At 35.9% G+C, this 24,563-nt stretch overlaps 1 protein-coding gene across 1 annotated transcript in view; it reads right to left on the reverse strand.

Annotated features, from left to right (window-relative positions):
* EDIL3 (EGF like repeats and discoidin domains 3) overlaps positions 1–24,563 on the reverse strand; it is a 320,227-nt gene that overhangs the window by 169,537 nt on the left and 126,127 nt on the right. Inside the window, exon 7 of the mRNA XM_042955963.1 lies at positions 8,802–8,915. Within this exon, the coding sequence (XP_042811897.1) occupies positions 8,802–8,915 (114 nt within the window). The remainder of the gene's footprint in view (positions 1–8,801; positions 8,916–24,563) is intronic.

Raw genomic sequence — 24,563 nt, forward strand, 5'->3', positions numbered from 1 at the left:
ACTTTTACACAAGTTGTTCTCAACTACATACAGTTAGTAACTAAAGATAGGTTAGTTGTGTGAGCATATAAAAAAATTCCAAAATGCACAAAATTATAAAAAAAAAAAGAAAAAAGATGGGATCACTGACATGGACTTTTCAAATAACTCAAATACCCTTGTGACATTTTATTTATTAATGCAATTATTTGTTTATTTACATTTACTGACCTACAATTCTACTAGGTACTCTATATACGCTATTAATTTAAATTTTTTTAATGTTTATTTATTTTTGAGAGAGACAGAGACAGAATGTGAGTGGGTTAGGGGCAGAGAGAGAGGGAGACATAGAATCTGAAGCAGGCTCCAGGCTCTGAGCTGTCAGCAAAGATCCCGACGTGGGACTTGAACTCACAAACCGTGAGATCATGACCTGAACCAAAGTCGGATGCTCAACCAACTGAGCCACCCAGGTGCCCCATATGCTATTAATTTTAATCTATCCATTAATATAAACCAAATGGTATTATTAACTTCATTTAAAGATGCAGAATCTGAGGCCCAGAAAGGGCAACTAATTTATCCAGACATTTAAATATAAAGAGGAAAAGCAGAGTTGATGCCCCAGTTGTATCTGAATGCAAAACCTGTACTCTTTCCTCTTACTCTTCGGATACTCCCCAAGGCCACTCCTCAAGTGCAAATGTTCTTAACGTGTAAACTGTAACGAACAGTGTTCCTTTCATCCTATGAGGAGCAGGATCAATCATGCTTAGGAATGCAGGCTCTGTAGCTGCCACGCTTGGGGGTAAGGCCAGGCTGTGCAGTTCACTAGCCATGTGAACATGAGAACGTACACAAACTATTCACTCAGTACGCTCTGTTTTCTCTGTAAAATGGAGCAGTGGTAAACAGAACCCACCACAAAGAGTGTTAAGAGTATTAAATAAAATAACATTTAAAGTACTTAAGACAGTCTTAGCACACAGTAAGTTAAAAGTCTCAATTAAAAACATTAGCATATGATCATTAGTTGGTGACAAAATATTAAGATTATAGCAGAGTGTTTAGTTATTTACAAAAGCAATAATGAAGTGTTGAGGATAGAAAAATAAATATCACATAATTTAATTATTTATAAAACGTTTTGGCAATTTTCACCACGTAAGCCTGGACTTATATAAGCACTTGGAAGCACTGCCATCAAAAGAAAGATACACATGTACATTTATATAGTACATGGTTGTGTATTTGTACATACTAGTTCATCTGTAATGAAGGCTAAAAAGAGTTACAAAGAAATGAAGATATCGAAATGTCAGTTCACAGTTTTTTTTAAATATATTCACATGTATCATCATTTCTTGCCCTTATTAATTTATAGGTAGAATTCTTAAAGTAAAACTATAGAATTATCTAGATTATTATATGTAATTAAAAAAAAAAACTGGATGACCATGATATTTAGAAACATCCCTTTATCGTCAGTCGAAGATTTTAGCTTTCATTTTTAATAAAACTCTCTGAAACCATCCAAGTCCTAATACTTTCTGGCATAATAGTTTGGGGATGTTGCATTATAAGAGATCCCTTGGTAACTATCTTAATTTCCAGAAATAGTATCAGTGATGAAAATGAATTTGAGTGCCATTTCTGAAATTTAATCATGTCACATTTAAACACCCAGCAGGGAACTGTATATGGCTATTGTGGGCCACATAGTCCAATCAATGAAAATAATCCTGGTTATTTTTAGATTAGTTAACTAAAGTGCTATCACTTTCCATTGTGCTCACTTTAGTATAAACATCCCATTGTGTTAAATGTACACAGTAAAGCATATCTGTTCTTATAAGAATACATTTCTCTTGCCCGTTCATGATCATTTCCTTCCAAGCTGTGTAAGAAAATGGCTGAACACTTGAGCTTGTATCATTAGGAACAATAAGGGATAAAAATTAGGACTTTATAATTAGAAGAATTGCCTGTCATACTGTAATAAATAGTATGAGCATATCTAAATGATTTTCACATATCATTCAAATGCAACTCCAATTAAAATTAAAGATAATCAAAATTAAATTCCCTGTAATAAATAAATAAAAAATAAAACTAAAAACAACTGAGATCTGCCAAATTAAGTAATAAATTGAACAGTATCCGGAAATCTAAGCTGAAATATTTAAATCAAAAGTATTATTGCCCTAGCCTACCTATAAATATAATTTACAAATAATTATTGGAAAAATTTTAGGCAGATTTTTGTCCAGTATTAAAACTTTTGTTATCAGTATTTGAAATACTAAACTAATTGAAAATGTTTAATAGGTGATTGATTTGCGTAATAATTATTACTACATATTTGGGCATCATGTCATCATAGATAGGATTAGATATAAACACTACTTTTAAGTAAAAACACCTAGTAGCCATATTTATTAAAGACATACATTATAGTAAAGAATTCATATAGATTTTAAATAATGGTTATTAAAGTAGTGTCTTAAACATTTTGGTTTAACTGTTTAACTGAAAATTTAAAAATATATTTTGGTTTTAAAAATGTAGTATATCACTAATATTCAAAATATTTCAGTGAATTCCACTAGCAAAGGTAATCTTAATAAATTTCCTAATATTGAAGGGTGAGTAAAACTGAAGGAAAGGCAGAGTAAGGTTAAGATCTGAGAAAAGCAAATCTTTTTGATGATAAGTACACAGACACTGAGATCAGTCTGTCGACACCATTTATTTATTTATTTATTTTTAAATTTTTTTTTTACCATTTTATTTATTTTTGAGACAGGGAGAGACAGAGCATGAACAGGGGAGGGTCAGAGAGAGGGAGACACAGAATCTGAAACAGGCTCCAGGCTCTGAGCTGTCAGCACAGAGCCCGACACCGGGCTCGAACTCACGAACCTTGAGATCATGACCTGAGCCGAAGTCGGCCGCTTAACCGACTGAGCCACCCAGGCGCCCCTGTCAACACCATTTAAATAATTATATCCAAAATTACCACTTTTACATTTTCAAGCATTACTACTGGTAGTAGTTAGATCACAGCACTAATAAATGTTTACTGATATTAGAAATGGATAAGAAATAAATAAGTAATCTAAGATAAAATTATCAAGATGTTTGCAAGCAGAATGGTCTAAATAGAGGAACAGAGTGCCTGTTTACTTGTCTTATTTAAAAGCCATTTGCATTGGGGCGCCTGGGTGGCTCAGTCGGTTAAGCGTCCGACTTCAGCCAGGTCACGATCTCGCGGTCCGTGAGTTCGAGCCCCGCGTCAGGCTCTGGGCTGATGGCTCGGAGCCTGGAGCCTGCTTCCGATTCTGTGTCTCCCTCTCTCTCTGCCCCTCCCCCGTTCATGCTCTGTCTCTCTCTGTCTCAAAAATAAGTAAACGTTAAAAAAAAAAAAAATTAAAAAAAAAAAAAAGCCATTTGCATAATCCTACTGCAAAATAGAGTTATAAAAGATTTTATCAAATCAAAGGAAAACAATTCAACTTGTAGTATCATTTACTGAGTACCAATTAATATACCAAATTATATTTCATTACACTGGCAAAAACAGCTTTAGAATACTGCTCCAAAAATGAGAAGTAGACAAAAAAATAACTTGGTAGTTATGGTAGTTGAGGGCAATGAAAAATCAGATACTATTCCTATACTTAAAGAGCTCAGAATGCAAGGTTCATTCATTCATTCAGCAAATGTCTATTGAGCGCTTACTGTTTGCTAGTACTCTTTGGCAACTGTGATTATAACAGAACAATTTCTCTCTCGTGGAGGATATACTCCACTGGAAGAATTTTCAACAAACAATATATAAAAGTACAAATATGATATGTTAATGATCAATGCTAAGGAGAAAAACTGTAAGAGGGAAAGGGGTGGGTGTGTTTTGGTGTGTTGAGATAGGGAGGTAGAAAGACTGAGAAAAGCCTCACTGAGAGGATGCCTTTATGCCAAGACCCAAAGGAAGTATGGAGTATTCATAACATCATAACAGAATATTACAGAAAAGGGGAGATGGGAAAGGAAATGCTGTGGGGCAGGGATGTGCCAGGTGTGTGCCTGGAACAGCCAGGAGGCCAGTGGGGCTGGAAGAGCACATGAAAAAGTGAGAGTCCCACGAGATGTGGTCACAGAGGTGAGCAAATAGGGTGGAGATACAGGCAGGGCCTATTGACCTCAGGAAACAGGGAGACTGTAATTTTTTCTCTGTGTGAGATGAGAAGTTGGTGGAAGATTTTGAGCTGCTAGGTGATGCACGTTGACTTTTGCTTTAACAGGCTACCTCTGGCAGTGGAGTTAAGAACAGACAATGTTAAGAAGCACATGCAGAAGGAAGGAAGGAACTCTCCCTAGCAAAATGGTCTAGTGGGAACCTTTTACATCTTTGAAAAATTATTTTTCTGTCACCTCCCTTGCCTTACAATTCTCTTCCCATAAGTAACAACAAATTCCTCCTGGAAGGAGGGAGAGAGAGAAAGAGACAGAGACAGTGTGTGTGCGGGCATTTCCTGGGATGCTCAGCATGGATTCAGATTCACCTCTTTCCCTTCTCCTTTTTCTTTTCCATACTCTTTCTAAAGTCTGTCAGCTAGCTTCTGCTCCTCTTTACCATTTCATCTGTTTCCATCTCATGTTTCCATTTATTTATATTTCCATTTGTGAAATGAGAGGGGTAGAGAAATGGGGTGAGAGGAAGAAGCAGCAGAATGCATGGTAAGTCCAGGTTTTTGTTCCCTTATGTAGTGCTCTCTCATTTAACAGTCATTTAAACATAATTATTCTTTTCAGATCACAAAGGTATCATAAGCCTTATAAATTCAAAATATACTGAAGAATAAAGATGAAGACACGACTCAACTATAATATGATAAATATCAAGTTACTTATTTCCTTTGTAGGGAAGTTCTGTGCATGGTTTTGATGGATTTTTTTTCCTTCTGTTGTGTTTAATTTTAGTGAATTGAAAGACATCACAAACTAAGGATAAAAAATATTTTCCTTTCATGTTTATTGTAAATATATCCCCAGTTTATTATTCGTGTTTATAGTTTACTATTTTTGTACAGATTTTTTTAGTCATTTCTGGTCTTCTGCAATGTCTTTAATTATTTATTACTTGGGAGGGTATTGAGAATGATTTCATCTTAAAATATAGCAGAACTTAATTAATCCATCAGTAGATATAAGAAAGTAGTGGAAGGAGTGATGTAATATGAGTGCAGATACCCAAGAGGAGAGTGAAGGGGGTTTGGATTTGAATATAAGCATGCCAGTATTTCAATACTGTTGTCCTCTGTCCCACCCAGCAGTTAGTCTCCATCATTCCCCCTTTCCTCTTCCTCCTGAAATATCTGCAGAAACAAATGGCTTCTCTGCCATAACTGTAGGCATAAGCCGACCAATGGTACCCCTGAGGTACATGACAGAAGGCTCATAAGAAAGTTTATAAATCTAATTCCAGAGTGGAAGTTGGGAACATTGATTATAATCTCTGTACTGTCAATTCCCAAGATCCTAACCTCGATCATCTTAGGGCTGGCAGTGCCTGGAACCTGCAGGTGTTTCTGTGTGCCCTGTAGTGAGTGAATACAGTACGTTCTCAATGTGTACTACTACATCATCTTTGGGGAAGAATGCACCTTTTTACTCTGGATTTTCTAAAAATTCTAAGAAGCCACACTAAAAAGCAGAGCCATATTCCTATAAACCTAAACAGTAGGGAGATTAACAATCTTTATTTTTATTCTAAACGCTTACAAATCAATACAATAAAAACAAATACACCAATAAGAAAATATTTTATTTATTTTTTATGTTTACTTATTTATTTTGAGAGAGAGAGTGTGCGTGTGAGAGGGGGAGGGTCAGAGAGAGAGGGAGAGGAAGAATCCCAAGCAGGCTCTATGCTGTCAGTGCAGAGCCCGATGTGGGGCTCAAATTCATGAGCTGTGAGAACATGACCTGAACTGAAATCAAGAGTCAGACACTTAACAGACAGCCATCCAGGCACCCCAATAAGAACATGTTTTGGAGTGTATCCTAAGTGACTCTTTTTTATCTTTTTTGTTAGGGCACAGAGATGAATAGAGGAAATGTAGAATGTCAGAGCATATGATGGGTTAGAAAATCACTACTGCATTTGTGTTCAAAGAGAAGCCTGAGTTTAAATATAAAGATTGTATAGGGGCACATGGGTGGCTCATTCATTTGAGTATCTGACTTTGGCTTAGGCCATGATCTCAGAGCTCGTGAGTTCGAGCTCTGCATTGGGCTCTGTGCTGACAACTTAGAGCCTGAAATCTTTGGATTTTGTGTTTCTCTCTCTGCCCTCCCCACCATGCCCCACTTGTACTCTGTCTCTCTGTCTCTCCCTCAAAAATAAATAAACATTAAAAAATTTTAAAAATACTATATAGATATAAAACTAAATCAAAGAAATCAAAGAATTTTATTAAACATAATAGCAAACACTGATTGGAAGACACTAGATAACAAACTGATGGCAATTAAGTTCAAAGTCTATTTCAAAATGTCTTTCCATCATCAATCAAGTTTCTTTCTTTTCAAGGGTATTTTTAGATGTGTTGACCTCAGTAAAATCTATGATGGAGGGATAAAATAGGCTTTAGTCATCTAGTTCAAAATAGGCTTTAGTCATCAGTTACATCTAGTTCACATCCAGGTCTCCTCCCATTTTCAATCTATAGGCAACAGACTGTCCAATTGCTCCTTGACTAGCACAGGAGGGCAAGGGCATACACACACACACACACACACACACACACACACAAACACACACACACATACACACAACTTCAAGACCTAGGGCTTTTCTCCCAGGGTGCCTGCAAATTCAGTTATCACTTCTTCAGGTCAGTCAGAAAGCTGGTGCATGACTACCTCAGAGAGACACTCATTGCTGGGCATTGTTCCCATGACATGTCCCCTATATCATTCTCCTTTTAGGAAAATGGAAGGTCCCATCTCTCTATTTGTTCCCCTGGCCAGGCCTTCCATGTGTCAGAGGAGGTCTTATTCTGCCTGGACATGTTCTTAGCCAGACATTGTTTTAAGCTCTCCCAATGTTCTAGTACTGTCTGGAAGGTGCTTCATTACAGCACCAACTCTCTGTTTTTGCTGCATGAAAATCAAATAGGCATTGACATTAACTTTTTGTTCTTCGTCAAAGTAGTGAAGTGTTCATTTACAGATACATGGTAGTGGGGGGGCGCTTTTTAGTACAACTTCTAGTGCTGATTTGGCAGCCACCTGTAAGTCTCATGAACCAAAAGAAAAAAGGATACAGGAGCTGAATCTGGCCAGGCCAACGACCAATTGAATCTGAATTAAGTTAACTTACAGAATGGTCAGTTAAATGCTTTATAGAAGGTAGCTAGGTTAGTAGACTGGGTGGCCACTACTCTATTTAGTTGTATGACCAACCTGCTTGCTCAGGCTGTCCTTTCCTTCCACTCTTTGATGGCTGAAGGTTCCTGTGTTGATTCACAATTACCATCTTCCCCAGTTATTTTTAAGCTTAGAAAAATTTTGCCCAAATATATTTCTTTTATATTCAGAATTTCATCACTTAATCAAGTTTTTCAGGACGAGGATTGAGTATACATAGATCATCATTTTGTTTATATACATAACTCAAATAAGTTCTTCAATAATTCTCCATGTTTTATTTTATAAAGTATCCTTGTCAAAGAGAAGAGAGGAAAAATGACATGTAAAATTGTTACTCTAACCAAAAAGGAAGGAGTGTATGAGTGTGTGTGTGTGTGGGGGGGGGGGTGTATGTGTGCGTATGTTCATGTGTAAGAGAGATGGAAGGTGTAGTGTGTTTTCATGTTTATTTCTTTCAACTCTGTCTGAAGAGATATCTTGATTTAGGAAAAGACACTGAACTAGGAATCCCAAGCCAAAATTCTACATTCCTTCTAGTCCTGTTTTCGTCACTATCTGAGAGAGCCTGGGCAAACCACATCCCTATGTGTCTCAGTTTCTGCCTCTGAATTCTCATCTCCATCTGCCTTCTGATTTGTATAATGTGATACTCTAATAGTATAATATACATCAAAGCAGTAGCACTATGGAGTTTCTGTAAGGGTCCAACAATGATTAAGTGATATCATTATTGTTCTCATTAGCAGGTATTTGTGTCCGATTCTGGTTTAATCACAGTGACTATTATCTTGTTACCATCTTTTCCTAGTTTTTGTTTCTTTGGCGGAAAAAGGGCCACTTTGTGCTTCTTTGTAAACACTTCAAGAAAATCGCTGTCCTATCATTTGATCCATCATCACAAGACCCTACTCTCTTAGGCTTCCAAAAAGGCAAATAACCAGTATGTAAAATTCTTACTAATGTGTATGCCAGCTCAACACAAATCCTCCTTTTATTTGTGATAGAGGCTATCAGGTTAGAGCACCCCGAATTTACTGTCTGAAGTAAATTTACTGTCTGAAGTGACCACTCTGGTGGAAATTCAGGTCATACACATACTCAAAGGCCAAAATGGGATTCATAAAAGAGATGCACTTGGATCTCTGCAGAACTGTTGCCTTCCTTTCGGACCACAAAGTGTCAAGTTCTATGCCTAGCATGCACTGAGACCAATCCTGGGGAAGATACGTGTATTAGCAACATTAACAATAACAAATACAAAATGTGCCATTTCAATAAGTTAGGAACTCTGGAAGCAAATGATACTGATTTTGACCCAGATTCCATAATAAATGGAGGCTATGCAAACAACAAGGAAAATGTATACATATATGCATACTTACTGTATTGACAATTTCTTCCCATGAATTCACCTGGGCACTCACAGGAATAGTTAGCAACAAGGTCTGTACATATTCCACCATTTTTGCATGGCTCTGCTTCACATTCATTTATGTCTGAGGAAAAGAGAAAGAATAGAGAAAATGAGAATTATTGGTGGAAAAAAACGATTAATTATTGGAAGGATTTAGGCCTTTCAGATAAAACAAAATCTAAGTAATGTTATTACTTTTGTGTGTTTGTGAGTGTGTGTCTATGTGTTGAGTCAATCATAGAAACAGTGCTCAAAATCAACAACTGATTAATAATCAAGTTCAAATGAAATTGATAATCCCAACGAAAGACCAGCAGAACCAGACCATTCTCCAATCCTGAAAATAAATATGAATAGTTTGGGGAAATATTCAGTGTATCCTTAGAATTAAATCGAGCAAATTAACCCTGATAGAGAGATGAATTGGTATCACTTACAAGATCTAGAAACCTTCCCTGCAGCAACAACTGCCAATTAACACTGTCTCATTTCATCTTAATTCATTAAAATTCTAACTGACAGAGATGTTTTAGTTTCTAAATAGTTCGCCTTTGATGAATGCGATGAGAAGCAAATTAGAGTTAATAGCTAAAGCTCGTTACATTAAGCAAAGTATAATAAATGTAAATGATGATCTCTTCCTAATCTCATTCAGGGGTTTCTAAAATTAGGATGACTAAAGGGACTTATACCTTTGATATACCATTATTATACCTGATGCAAAATCATGAAATATAAAACATTCAGCAAATTATACTAATTTCCATGCTAATTTTGGACAACAGATACAACGAATATGATTTTAAATGAAACAAGAAATAATGACTAATTCAGTCAAATATCTATCAGTGATAACTTACACATCATTCCCTCTAAGCACGGCACCAGGCTAGGTTCTGTGGGAATTGGAAAGTAGTTGGAGAACATGCAACCACTCCCCATTGCTTTCTCTTTCTATCATCTACTCCTGATGAACTCCTTCTCTGCCCTTGTTCCCACAGCTCCTTACAGACCTGAATGGGGTTGCCTAGAAATTGTCTATTTATGTGCCTTTCACCCTCTCACCCAGTCAAACTGCCAGTTCTACAGATGTAGACCCTGTCCTGCACTGTTCGTTGTATCTCTGTGAATGCCACACATTATCTGGGAGACCACTGGTACCCCAAAATGTTTCTTGATAAAATTTCTAACAAAGGATTAGAAATAGTGGCCCAGACAATTCAAGCAAATTGTTTCAGATGTGTAATGTATCTTTTGGTACACTACAATGTACCAAAATGTATTTATTTTTAGGATCTGGGTTTCTACAGTGCTTAAAGCAATATGATCATAAATTACCCTCTCAAGACTGAACAAGAACAACATACCAGAATAGAAAACCTCTATTTTGCCTTTTCTTTTTAACTTCTTTTTTCTAAACAATGTCTCCTCTTAGTATCAGTGTTGGTTATGCTCTCATTTTAAGTTTACTGTAAAGTTAGGCCTAAAATTCCTTAGGCAGGTGATGACTTTCTCTGAAAAAGACATCCTTTTTGGTTTCTGGTTAACTGTGAAAGTTTGAGAGTAGAGACAGTTCTTAACTGTGTTCAAAGAATCTAGATAATATGAGTAGTTTATGACATCAAATAATAGGATAAAATCAGAATCTGATAATCTTTAAAAATAGTTGTGTGCCATAAAATATAACAACCTCCCTAATATTTGAAAATAAACTCTCCAGAGGAGGAAAGGAAGGAAGGAGAGAAGAGGGGGAAGGAGGAGGGGAAGAAAGGAGGAAGGGAGGAAAGACAGGAAGGGAGAAAGCAGGGAGGAGAGGAAGGGGGGGTTGCCATTTATTCCTTATCTGATGGAATATTTAACTTTTTTATAGTCTTACTGAAAATTTCACATAGTCTTGATTTGTATTGGACTAACATGAAAAACATTTTCATTACATCTTGAAAGAAGCACAGAAATCACTGTGCTATTTATTTTATTGTTAGCTCAATGTAAGGCAATTGCAGCATCTGGCTACTTGGGAACATGCCTACTATGTCTCACCTTGCATCACATTGACTACATTTTTTTTTAAAGATGAGAATATGTCAATGGCTAATAAGAAATTAAATCTTCATGTTGGAGAATGAATTGCCTTATTTTATAAAGTCAGATATAACAAGTTATTCTTTTATTTACTTACAGGGAAGAAACTGAGTATTGATGTCTGAAGACCACATAAGGGAAATATAATTTGATCTTGAAGGAAAGGTTTAATTAAGATTAAAGACAGAAAGGGGATGGTAATGTATTTCCAAAAAGGAAACCAGAATGAGTCACAACTTTGAAGAGAAACGTTCATCGTATGATGGTGTATTCAGGAACATGAATAGCCAGCCTGTCTGGAGCATAGAGTGCAAAGGCGGGTGCTGGGGCCCTAAATTTGAAGATGTAGACAGGGGACAGATTATGATGAACTGTGAGTGCCAGTAGAGAGAAATGGCCTTCATCTTTTGGCACTAAAGACTTGGAGCTGGGTGGGAGGGTATCCTCTGTTCCCTTGTACTTCAGATAGACCTAGTGAAGCCAAATTTGGGATGGAATTCAGAAATGAAAGAAGGCAAGCAGAGTAGAGAGACCCACACAGGATTTCATGCTAATAGGTACAACCTCTATTTTAATTATCAGGTAAGAGGCACTAAGCATTTTGTCATTTTAATGTTGAACTATCCATCATGAGTAAAATCAAACCCATTTCTTGCTGCTTTAAGATGTTAATAGAAGAAAGTTTTCATAGTCAATGACGTTGAGAACTACGAAGAATCATTTTATATGCCTGTAAGGATATGCAGGCACTATTGTTCTTGGCTTCCTTACTTCTTCCAAGTATTTAAACAATAAAAAATACTTAATACATGTGAAAGGTGAATCGAATGGAGACACATCAACGTTTGAACCTGCTAGCTGTTTGATCATCAGGCCAGATTTACAACCATCAACAAAGAAAATTATAATTAAGAATATTGGACTCTGAAATAAACAGTAGTTACACTTTTATCCAGAGGTTAACATTACGTGGAATAAACTGGAACTGCATTTGCTGAAGTGAAAAACCATACACAGTTTTTAAAAAAATTTTTTTTAATGTTTATTTATTTTTGAGAGAGAGAGACAGAGTGCAAGCAGGGGAGGAGCAGAGAGAGAGGGAGACACAGAATCTGAAGCAGGCTCCAGGCTCTGAGCCATCAGCACAGAGCCCGATGTGGGGCTGGAGACCACAAATCATGGGATCATGGCCTAAGTGAAGTTGGATGCTTAACTGAGTGAGAAACCTGGGCACCCCTCTCCATACCCAATTTTTGATACAGAGTGACCTTTTATTATTGGTCCATTTTTTAATTTTTTAAGCTAAAAAACTACCTTAAATCTATTATTTGTAAAAATACAAATGTTACATTAAAGGGGTTACGTACTTTAATACAGTAGGCAAAAAAGTAAGACATTTCTGTGTAGGTACATATCTAATATCATGGAGACTCAGATAACATATGCAAATTACATGGAAGCATTTATATATTAGTATAATGCAGGAGTTCTTTTAGCGGTGAAGGCTATTTGCTCTGTGATTAACACTGCAAGCAATCTAAACGGAAACAGACCTCAATTTGAATAAATCATGTTTAATTAAAGACTAGATACAAATGTTCACAGAATATAATGTAATGAAATGAAAATTAAACATCTTTGTGATAAATCATATACATTTCTCTTTGTCATAGATCAAGACATTATCATTTCCAGAAAAAAAAAATCCTCATCTATTCCAAATGTAGTGAAATATACTACACTCTTTTATAACTAAGAAAAATTTGACACAGCAGTCCCATACAAAATAGGAATTTCCATATTTGGCCATATTTATAGTTCATTTATAATATTAATAGCTATCATTTTCTGAGGTTTTTATTTCTATGACTGCTTCATGGGAACTGTTTTAAAAAAATAGCCTCATTCAGAATTGGATTTTATAATAAGACACCCAGCTGAGTTCTGATCCCTCATCCTGAAGGCCTAAAACTGCTGCCTACCATCTCCTCTGGCTGAGGACAATAAGAGCTGAACATGGATTTCCAGACGTAAACTCGTGATGCTATTGTGTGTGCATGCTGGAATTAAAAAGCAAGGTAAAGGAAGAAAGGAGAAGAAGACATGAGGGAATAGATAACTGGTCACAATAGAAAGCATTTCTTTGAACACAAAGAAGTACTCTAGAAGGATTTCCAGGCCCTTTGCTCTAATTACACAAATTCATTCCTAAGATACACCTAACTGACTCTATCATCATTATGTTGCACTTAGCCCATTTTCATGCAGGCATGTAAAGGTGTGTTGGTAGACAAGCCACTTTGGCTTAGGTTTTTGCTAATAGAAAAAATGCCAACCTATACACACTTTGGAGATTTCACTGTGAGAATCTTCTTCCAGTAACTGACAAATGCATATATTCATAAGATCAGTCTGAGTACTCATGACCTTACACACATCTGCATCCTGAGAAGTATTCAGTTACTCCTAGCCTTTTTCTCTGGATGTTTTTCAGACCCATCATTGTGCAAACTATAGTCCCAAAACCCATGATATTGACTTTGGAGTGGTAGGTAAGTTATCAAAGAATTTTTGAGAATCAAGATTTTATTTGTTAGTTCATTTATTTGAGACTTCAAAAAACAATGGCTTCTCTGGGCATAATTTCTTGTCACAGAAACCATGTTGCTTCTTTTCAGGTAATTATATTTAAATATTCAGTAATTCTATTCTTCATAATAGACTCAACCAGCTGGCCAAAAATGAAATGGAGATTTCTGGAGTCTAGTTCCCTTGAACTTCCTCTGGAGACTTTTAAAATTACTTGATTAACCAACTAATTAATTAATTAGTTCCAAATTTTCTCACATTTTTAATACATAGATTAAGAGAGATAACAGGTAGCACTCCAGGGCCATCAGTGTTCCAGTTCATCCTTGAGTTTACCCAGAATCCTCAGGTAGATGCCATCTGGCCCCAGTAGTGCCGCTGCATTTACTTGCCAACATGGCTTAGAATGTTGTGAATACTGACCACCATTTAGATCAGGACAACCAATCCTTCTCAGGATGAGATCCATCTAACCTCTTGAATGGAGACAAAGATAACTTAATTCAATCATTAAATTATCTCCTTTTCATCTCTATGTATATCCAGACCCATGATCGTCAAAAAGGAACAATTAAATTTCAGGCTGAGCATCCTTGTTTTCGTATATTAAAAGGGCACCATGATAAAGCCCTTATTTTTTTCTTTGCAGAGACAGAAAGCCCTTGGGCTGTCTCTTCTCCTGCAATGTTGTTACTGACTGTTAATTAGCCAGCAGAGCCTATTTTCAAGAGCCTGCTATTTTTGATCCTAACAACCCCTCTTCCCTGGGCCCCCCATTAGCTATCAAATAATTTTCGTACCTCTTATGAGTGGCTGACTTTTAAAATTTGACCTTTTATTTGTTTTTCTTATCTAAAGCTTATGGCTTTGCAATTTCTCTTTTAAGTCTAAATAAATTACGATGAAAATCTAGAAATTCTGTTCTCCTACTCAGATATTGAATTAAATTATCATGATCAGAATTATCTACAAAATTTCCCACTCCTTTCTGGGACTAGATCTGTATATTTTTATGTGCTTGAGCTCCCTTTGGATTTTGCCTTCTGCTATTTCAATAGTAATTCATTTTAAAGTAGCAAGTTAAAAACTGAATTCTTTAATCAGAACATATCACAAATCTTTTTATAATAACATATTTATAACTTTCACTTACCAAGACAAGAGTGTAAAAAAAAACAACAACAAGCAAACCCAAATCATACTCAAATCATACTCAAGACATACTTATCCCTCACCACTTACTAACAAAGATCAGCCTACTTCTAGAGGGGTTCTATTAAGGAAAATGAAGTTACCAGTGCTTGTTTTAAAAGCTAGAACTTCTATTTTATTTTTTAAACATTTTTTTTTAATTTGAGAGAAAGAGAGGAGGGAGAGAGAGGGGGAGAGAGAGAGAGAGAGAGAGAGAGAGAGAGAGAGAGAGAGAGAGAACGAACCAGCCAGCAGGGGACAGGGGCAGTGTGAGAGAGATAGAATCTCAAGCAGGCTCCACACTCAGTGCAGAGCCCGATAAGGGACTCTGCCCCACCATCCTGGGATCATGATGTGAACTGAAATCAAAAGTTGGATGCTCAACCAACTGAGCCAGGCAGGTGTCCCAAAAGCTAGGACTTTTAAAACATAACAATGCAAAGGCCCTACACCAGAGATTCTGATTTAAGTGGACTTGGGTGAAATGAAGTGAATAATATTGTTTGTACAGGAGTCCAGATGAGTCAAAAGGTAGCTAGAGTTAACAAACATCAGGTAGAACCTCTGCCCATTCATCTATACATCCTTAGTTCTTTGCTATGTGCTAAGAATGCAAAGATTAATATATTGTGGCCCATTACTTTCTCAGGGCTCTTACAGTACAGTACTTACTCAAAGAAATAACGAGTTATGGTGCAAAGTGACAAACATTCTAACAAGAGAATGAATGCACAGTTTCTCAAAAAAAACTTCAAATATCAATAACTAAACCAGTCTAGCAGACTACAGAATGTTGAGTTTTAGAAGAGGAGTCTAGCTGACTGGAGAGAATGCTTCTGGGTTATCTACTCTGTAAAGTCATTTTTCTAAATTAATACACATCTCATTATTCTAAAGATCTGAGATTGACTGGTCATGGTCTAGTTCTTTGCTCCTAGTATAGAGTCATATATTTCCTAGTTTTTTTTTTTACTTTTATTATAGTATGTTATCATATATATACACATATATATTTCATATTTATAATGTTTTATCCAGAATTAACCACTCTGTTTTGTCACCTGCATTTCAAATTTGTTCACTTGCAGCTCTCTCTAGTTTTAGTCATCAACACTGATGATCAGCTATGTTGGATTTTTTCTAGAGTGAGTAATCAAACACTCATTACTAGCTAAGATGAGATTTATGTTGGAAGCATAGCTATGACTCATATGCTTACTTAACCACTCATTCACTCACTCACTTACTCATTAAAATTTTGATGGGCACCTTCCACGAATCAAGCCCTAAAATATGTAATTTGGATACATCAGTGAATGGGGGTCAGTTCCTACTCTAAGAGATCTCACCTTCTGTAATTCCATTTGGAAGACAGGTAATAAAATAGTGAAATACATGTCCTATGCCACTTCACACAAAAAGTACTGAGATCATAGAACAGGCAGTGGTTCTTCCTGGAGGAAATATGGAAAATTACTTACAGAAGGTAAGATTTGGTTAGTGCTTAAAGGATTGGCAGGAATTTTTTAGTAGGAAGGAATATAAAAGAACACAATGTTTTCAGAAAGAACTGAGCACTTTTAAATGTCTAGATATGCCCAGGAACGATATGTGTGGGGCTCCTAGGGGGGGAAGTTACTAGGTAGTATGGGCCAGATTTTTATGGCCTTATAAATCAGGTTAAGGAGTCTGAACTTTATAGTCCTTGGATACTGGGGAGTTAATAGAGTATTGAAGAATGTGAAAGGGGGCATGGGATCTTTATTTTAGAAAGCTCATTCACATACTCTAGAATTTCATTACTGGGAACATTTTGGAAAAATAATTCAAAATGTCAGAAGGGAATTTTATGCTGACTCCATATTACTCAGACCACATAACATGCTGGCTACAGCCATGCATGTTTAAACATTTAGTTTGGTTTGAAACTAAACACACAGATTTCCTAATATTTAGGGTTGCCAGACTTGGCTGCAAACATACAAGATGCCTATGTAATATCTGGCTCATGCTTAAAAAAAAGTTTATCTGAAATTCAAATGTAGCATCCTGTATTTTATCTGGGAATCCTACTTAAATTGCCAAATAGAATGTGATTTCTCCATATTTTCTTTCTTTCCTTTTATAGAAGCACTTTAATTTTCAGCATATGGTCATGCTTTCCATTTTGTACATTCAGCAGACCTCAAGGAAAACTACCTGCAGTGGAAAATTATTATTGACAAATGAGTCTTCCTCAGGCTTTTGCTATCGCTAAAATACATTGCTTGCTTTCTGCAAACTGTTTCATAATCTTTAGAGTTTAGAGTTACCTCTATGTAAGCTTCAGTACTACATATACAGACACATAGCACTTCAGGGTGACAGTAATAAGTATTTCCACTTATTTGTATATTGCTTACTATGTGCCAAATATTTGTTGAAGCATTTTATGTATAACATGACACCCTGTGAGCTAGTAACCATGAACATAATGAGGAAATGGAGACATTAAAAATGTAAATAACTTGCCCAGGGTCACACAGGTGGTAAAACTGAGATTAAAACCCAGAAAGTGTGTCTCAAGAATCCATGTTATTCACCAACATGCTTCAGCTCCACTAGCAAATATGAGTATTCCCTCTTCACCATCACTTCACCATCACTTGCCTTTGGGTTCTACTCTATGTGCTAAGGACAGATATAGAATAAAATATAATTCTCAACAACTAAATGTTTGTAATGTCCTAGTAATATTAGCATCAGTGCTCTAGGTCAAAGAATCCAACCCTAAAGTCTCAGTTAGAAATACATTTTCCTGCCAATTCCTTTATTTCTCTTAGTAATTTTTCTCAAAATCTTAAGTGATTTGGGTTTAATGGACGTTTGTTCTAATTTTATTCCTGTTTACTGAGAAATTGATTTCTTTGGATCCTACATTCTTTTATACATGCCTTTTAACTTTACATTCATATGAAGGAAATGTATATGCTTTAGCCTTTTCTTTATAGAGCGCATCGCTATATTTTCTACCTGTACAATTATTTTTTTTTCAGGGGTGATAATACACATTTCTTTAAAATCTTTATTTGAAAGAATGCATACATACAGAAAAGCACACAAAACAAATAAATAAACAAACAAACAAATAAATAAATAAATAAAGTTAATAAAGCTAAATGAATTATTGTTATGAGACAACCTGTGTAACAAGCACAAAGGCCGAGCACAAAAACACTGCTAGTACTCTAAAAGTCTTCACAGGGCCCTTCCAGATTTCCTCCAGCCTCACAAAGGTAATTGATCTCCTGCTTATTAAGGCAATCATAGACTCACTCTTTGTGTGGCTTATAATTTTACTACTTAACTATGCATTCCTATAAGAGGACCATTTATTCCTGTCTATATTTGAACTTTATAGTAAAAAAAAATCTTTCAATGTGTGTTCTTCTGTTTGTGGTTTCATTCACAATGTTGTTGCAGGTGACTGCAGTGAATTTATTTTCATTGCTTTACAATATTTCACAGTGAAATGTATCACAAGCACTTTCCCTTTCTACTGCCAATGGCATTTATGCTGTAGCTGGGAATAAAAGCATCAGGGAACATTCTTGTACATGTCTCTGGATGCATAAGTATACTGAATTTTGGGGGAAGGGTATACCTAGTAGAGAAATGACAGAGTCATTTGGTTTTTAAATGCCAATCTGGTTTTTAAAATGGTTGCACTCCTATCAGCAATTTAATCCATAACATTTATGGCGATAAAAACTGTATGAAACTTGCAGGTAACCACTTATTCCACTTCACATACAAGTTATAAGTAGAAAGGCTTAACACCAATATATCCCTGTAAAAAATATTTTTAACAAGAGAGGCTTTTAAGGGAACAAATTAGAACTCTCAATTCACTGGGTTGAATTATTTTTCCCTTCAACGACTGCAACTTGTTTAGAAAAGTTAAGACAGTAACTTAGGCTAAAAATAATGAACCACTGAAGGCATGTCAACCACTGAAGGCATGTCAACAATGCCACATTGAAATAACTGGTACTGCTATGCAGTTAAATTTTGTATATATAGAAAAATAATTTCACTTAATTCTAGAATTTCTTTTTTTTTTAATGTTTATTTATTTTTGAGACAGAGAGAGACAGAGCATGAATGGGGGAGGGGCAGAGAGAGAGGGAGACACAGAATCGGAAGCAGGCTCCAGGCTCTGAGCCATCAGCCCAGAGCCTGACGCGGGGCTCGAACTCAGGGACCGCGAGATCGTGACCTGAGCTGAAGTCGGACGCTCAACCGACTGAGCCGCCCAGGCGCCCCTAGAATTAATTTCTTAAAAATAACTCTATAAATCAACTCTCACCTACAGATACATGTAGACCAGATAATAAAATAAGAATACTTCCTGCTCCTACATTTTAACATCTTTGAAATTTTATGTTATAGGTGTAATTAAAAATCTGTTAAAAGTGATGAATTCTGTTATACTTCTAAAACTACTGTGAGGATTACATGAGGTAACTTGTGGGGGAAAAATCTTATAAATTTAAGGACTGTAAAAAGAATTATCTACATTTTTATAATATGGACTAATCTGTATATGCATTCTTCTATAGAATGTTTCTTGGTCATGTTGCTGAATGAAAATGTACGAACATCTAAAAAATGTATTTTCAACATTTATTTATTTTTGTGAGGAAGAAAGAGACAGGTGTGAGCAGATGAGGGTCAAAGAGAGAGGGAAACACAGAATCCAAAGCAGGTTCCAGGTTCTGAGTGGTCAGCATGGAGCCCGACACGGGGCTCGAACTCTCAAACTGTGAGATCATGACCTGAGCTGAAGTCCGATGCTTAACTGACTGAGCCACCCAGGCGCCCCTAGGTACATTTTTTAAAATGTTGATTTATTTTTGAGAGACAGAGAAACAGAGCATGAGTGGGGAAGGGGCAGAGAGAAAGGGAGACACAGAATGTGAAGCAGGCTCCAGGCTCTGAGCTGTCAGCACAGAGCCCAACATGGGGCTTGAACTCATGAACCATGAGATCATGACCTGGGCTGAAGTCAGACCCTTAACGGACTGAGCCACCCAGTTGCCCCCATTTTTAATGAGAATTCTGTACACAGATATTTCTACTTCTGGGATTATCATCAGAGTAAATAAAAGGGTAGGATTTTATAAATAAATAAATTTCATAAATATTCTACAGAAGAGCAGCCCTGCCTTGGAGAGGCATGAAAGACAGTATTTATCCACATAATTGCAAAGCCCATGGAAATTTTGATCCACTGAATGGGATAATTCAACAGATACTGTTAATATTAATTATTTGTAACATGGAGACATTCACTATTTTTTTAAATAAGAACATTAGCTCTATACATTTTGGCTGACAGATCACTAAGAACTAGAGCTGATAGATTTAAATTATGGCCAGTAAATATAGCAAACACTCTTTTTGAAATTTCATTTCAGTTCTCAACAAGGTGAAAGAATTGAGTGGCTGTATTTCCAAGTCCATAATCTCACCTACATAATTCTACGAGGTTTCCTGGATTCCTGGCAGACCTGGAGGCAAGAGAACATCTGCCACACTCAAGACCACCATTGAAAAATCTGCTTCCAGCCACCAACTCACTACTACATGCCAGAAAAGCAATGCCTATGAGCCATTACTTTTGATATTTTATTTTTTCTCCCATATTCATTGTTAAGTATGCCAATTTGGCATCTTTTTATTTTATTTTTTCCATTACCAGTGATAACTTTGGGATTCAAGAGAACTTGAGTTTCTGGCCAAGACATAGTCTGGATATGCCCTTCTGCCTGAAACAACCAAAAAAGTAAAACAGACAAAACATATGAGACAACAGTTTTGAAGACACCGAACATTAGGAAAGAAGCGGCAATCATAAACCAGGTGGGTCCTACAGTTGTTCAGGTTTACTGCCTTGAGAAAGATTCCACACCATGGCATAGAAAGGACAGTCCAGGTACATCCTTGCCAAACCTCTGAGATAAAAAGAAGGAGCTGGGAGGAAGGAAACAGAGAGAACTCACAGGGATCTGCAGAGTACCCGCTCAGGAATTCAGCAGACTGTGGATCACCTCATGCAAGTAAAAAAACAAACAAACAAACAAACAAACAAACAAAAAAACAAAAACCACTAAGGAAAGAACCATCTGGATGCACCAGAGGTGCATCACCAGAGGGTGTAACACTTGGAGCTCATATCAAGTTAGGAAAAGTGCCTGATCCCTCAGTAAAAAATAAACTAATTCACAGGGTGTTGGGCACAGGACCCAGAAGAAACTTTCCTCGGTGGTGGGAAATAATTAGCCTAGACTAAAAACCTCACTGGTCCTGTCTAACAAACCTTGTGAGCAAGACCCAGAAAGACCAAACTGTTTTCAAGTAACTTGTCTTTATAAGAGAACAAAGCTCAAGAAATTATGAAGGAATACAGAGTATCTAATACCCAACAAGGTAAAATTCATGTCTGATATACATTCCAGATTAATAGGCATGCATAAAAGCAGGAAACACAGATTTAGAATTAGCAGAAAATGCCATTAAAACAGCTATTATGACTGTATTCCATATATTGAAAATGTTAGAGACATGGAAAATACAAAAAGAGACCCAAGCTGAACTTCTAGAGATGAAAGCCACAATGTGTGAGAGGAAAACTATACTAGGAGGAAATAAAGCAGCTTAGACATTGTAGCAGAAAAGATGAGTGAATGTTAAGACAAAAACCACACAGCATAAAACATACAGAGAGAAGAAAAAAACTGGACATCAGTACGTATCTATATATGCAGCCTAAAAGAGATGTGAATGAAGTCTGTGGAGTGGGAGGGAAAGAAAATATTTGGATAACAGCCCTACGTTTTCCAAATATGATAAAACTATACCCACAGATCCAGGCAGCTCCACAAATCCCAAGGATCAGGAGCATGAAGAAACATCACAAAGACACAACACTATTACAGATGTAAAAAAATAATTCTGTAGAGAAATTTAGTTTTTTCAATAGACGATACTGGAACAACAACAAACCAGGAATTTAGATCCACTTCTCAGGCCATATACAAACATTAATCAAAAATGGACTATAGACCTTAAAGTAAAATCTGGAACTAAAAAACATATATATATATATATATATATATATATATATATATATATATACACATATATACATATACATGAAAATCTTTGGGGATTCAGTTTAGGCAAATATCTCCTAGATATCAACATCAAAAGCATGAGTCATAAAAATTGATAAATTGTACTTTAAAATTATAAACTCTTGCTCTTCAAAGTTAATTTTAAGAGAATAAAAAGCCAGAGATCAAAAAAATATACTTCCAAATCAAATATCTGATATTTGCAATATCTAAAGATTTCTCAAAAGTCAATAATAAAACAAGTGACTCAAAAAAAAGTAAATAAAACCCTAGTAAAAAGATTTGAACATTCTTTTCACAAAGGGTATATACCTAAGAATGGAGAACAAACATAAGAAAATGTGTTCAACAGCATTTATTATTAGATAAGTTTAAATTAAACTAAAAAGATATTACCACATAACCATTACAATGGCTTAAATTAAATAGACTCACCATACCAAGTGTTGGGGAGGATGTGGAAGAATTGAACTCAGACCAGTGTAAAATAATACAATCAGTTTGGAAAATAGTTTAAGAGTTTCTCAAATACTTAAACATATATCTGTCATATGATCCAGCCACTCCACTCCTCGGTATTTATCCAAGAGAAATGACAACTTGTGTCCATTCAAAGGGTTGTATGAATGTACATAGCACCTTTATTTGTACTAGCCCAAAACTGGAAACAACCCAAATGCCCATAAATTAGAGAATGGATAAATAAATTGTGAGATATTTGTACAAATTTAGTACCACTCAGAAATGAAAGAGAATGATCTATTGGGGTGCCTGGGTAGCTCAGTCAGATAAGCATCTGACTCTTGATTTCGGCTCAGGTCATGATCTCATGGTGGTGAGATGGAAACCCATGTTGGGTTCCATGCTAAGCATGGACTTGTTTGGGATTTTCTTTTCTTCTCTCTACCCTTCCCCGCTTGTTCTCTCTCTCATTCTGTTTCAAAATAAATAAATAATCTTTAAAAAAACTAAAGAGAATGAACTATTGATACAAGCAATAACATGGAGGGACTTCAAAATAATTATGTGGAGTGAAAGAAACCAGACAAAGACCAAGGATTTTCTGTTTCAATTTATATAAATTTCTATAAATGCAAACTTATTTATAGATAAAAAGCAGATAAGTAGTTGTATAACTAAAAGGGACAGATGGGAGGGACTACAATGGGGTAGAAGGAAACTTCTGAGGGTGATGAAAATGTTCAGTACCTTAATTAACATGATAGTTTCATAGGTGCATATATATGTCACAATGTACCATTTTGTGCATTTAAAAATGTTTTTAACATTTCTTTATTTTTGAGAGAGACAGAGTGCGAGTGGGGGAGGGAGAGAGAGAAAAGGAGACACAGAATCTGAAGCAGGCATCAGGCTCTGTGAGTGTCAGCACAGAGCCCCAGGTAGGGCTCAAACTCACGAACTGTGAGATCATGACCTGAGCGGAAGTCAGACGCTTAACCGACTGAGCCCCCAAGGCACCCCAAAATATGTGTATTTTATCGTATGGTAGTTATATCTCAACAAAGATATTAAATAAATTCATCATGTCAAGGTTCTTTTCATAACTCACTTATTTATCAACTGTGAACTTAGAACTACACACACACACACACACACACACACACACACACACACACACAATCTAACACACATACACTGCATCACAGTAACCAGCCCACAAAATTAATGAGGGACATCAGCCTTCTCATCAAATTCACATCAAAAAAGTTTTTTTTTAATACTTCTACCTCAAAGTGAGAACTATGTAGCCCAAATGAAATGAGGCAGGCCTTATTGAAAAGACGGAGTAGTTTAATAAAACATACTAATAGAAGGAGCTGTATTCATAAAAATGACAAAAATACTAATTTTTTCACAGCAGTTTACCTCCTGCTTTGCAGGTTATTTTCATCACTCAAGGAAGGCTTTGCAGGAAGTCTTAAATGAAGATGAATGAGAAAAAAGTCATATAACTGCAAGATTTTCTACTGCTCATATATTTTTGGTTTGAGATTGCATTTACTTCTGATATGGTTCACTGTAAGAAATCAGAAGATTATTAAACTATAACTGGGGTTACCCGTGCCTCTCCTAATAGTTCTTATTTCCCAGAAATTTTTCTGAGGTAAGTTCATAAAATATATTGATGTGTATGTTTCCTGCACTCTTATGATCTATTTAAGAGATTGTAATTTTCATGTAGGAACTATGAAATAATTTTCTCTAGTTCTCTTTGCTCCTATATGAGAGGTAGGACTTTAAAAACAAATATATGTGTGTATGTATGTGTGTGTGTGTATATATATATATATATATATATATATATATATATATATATAATATTATAAATATATTTGAGAGATTTATTATTAATTTCTCTTAATATGTACTAAGATGGAAATCTCAATTCAATTAATTACTAATCATGCAATTTTACATTGTAAAAGTAAGCCTTCAGGGCAACAATTTCCATCATCTCCAATGAACCTGATTAAAATAACTGGCCATTTCTATAACAAGTGCTCTAACAAACGGTCCTGTTCTGTCAGAGAGGAACGGGTCTGATTAGAAACTGCATTGCTGTGTTATGCTGTTATAAGATTAATGCAGAAAGAAAGTTTAGTTCCTTTTAATAAAATCCAATGACTTGTGAATTGGACTAAATATCAGTAAATAGTAAGCATAACAGT

This window comes from Panthera leo, chromosome A1, assembly GCF_018350215.1.
Source record: "Panthera leo isolate Ple1 chromosome A1, P.leo_Ple1_pat1.1, whole genome shotgun sequence".
Lineage (NCBI taxonomy): Eukaryota > Metazoa > Chordata > Mammalia > Carnivora > Felidae > Panthera > Panthera leo.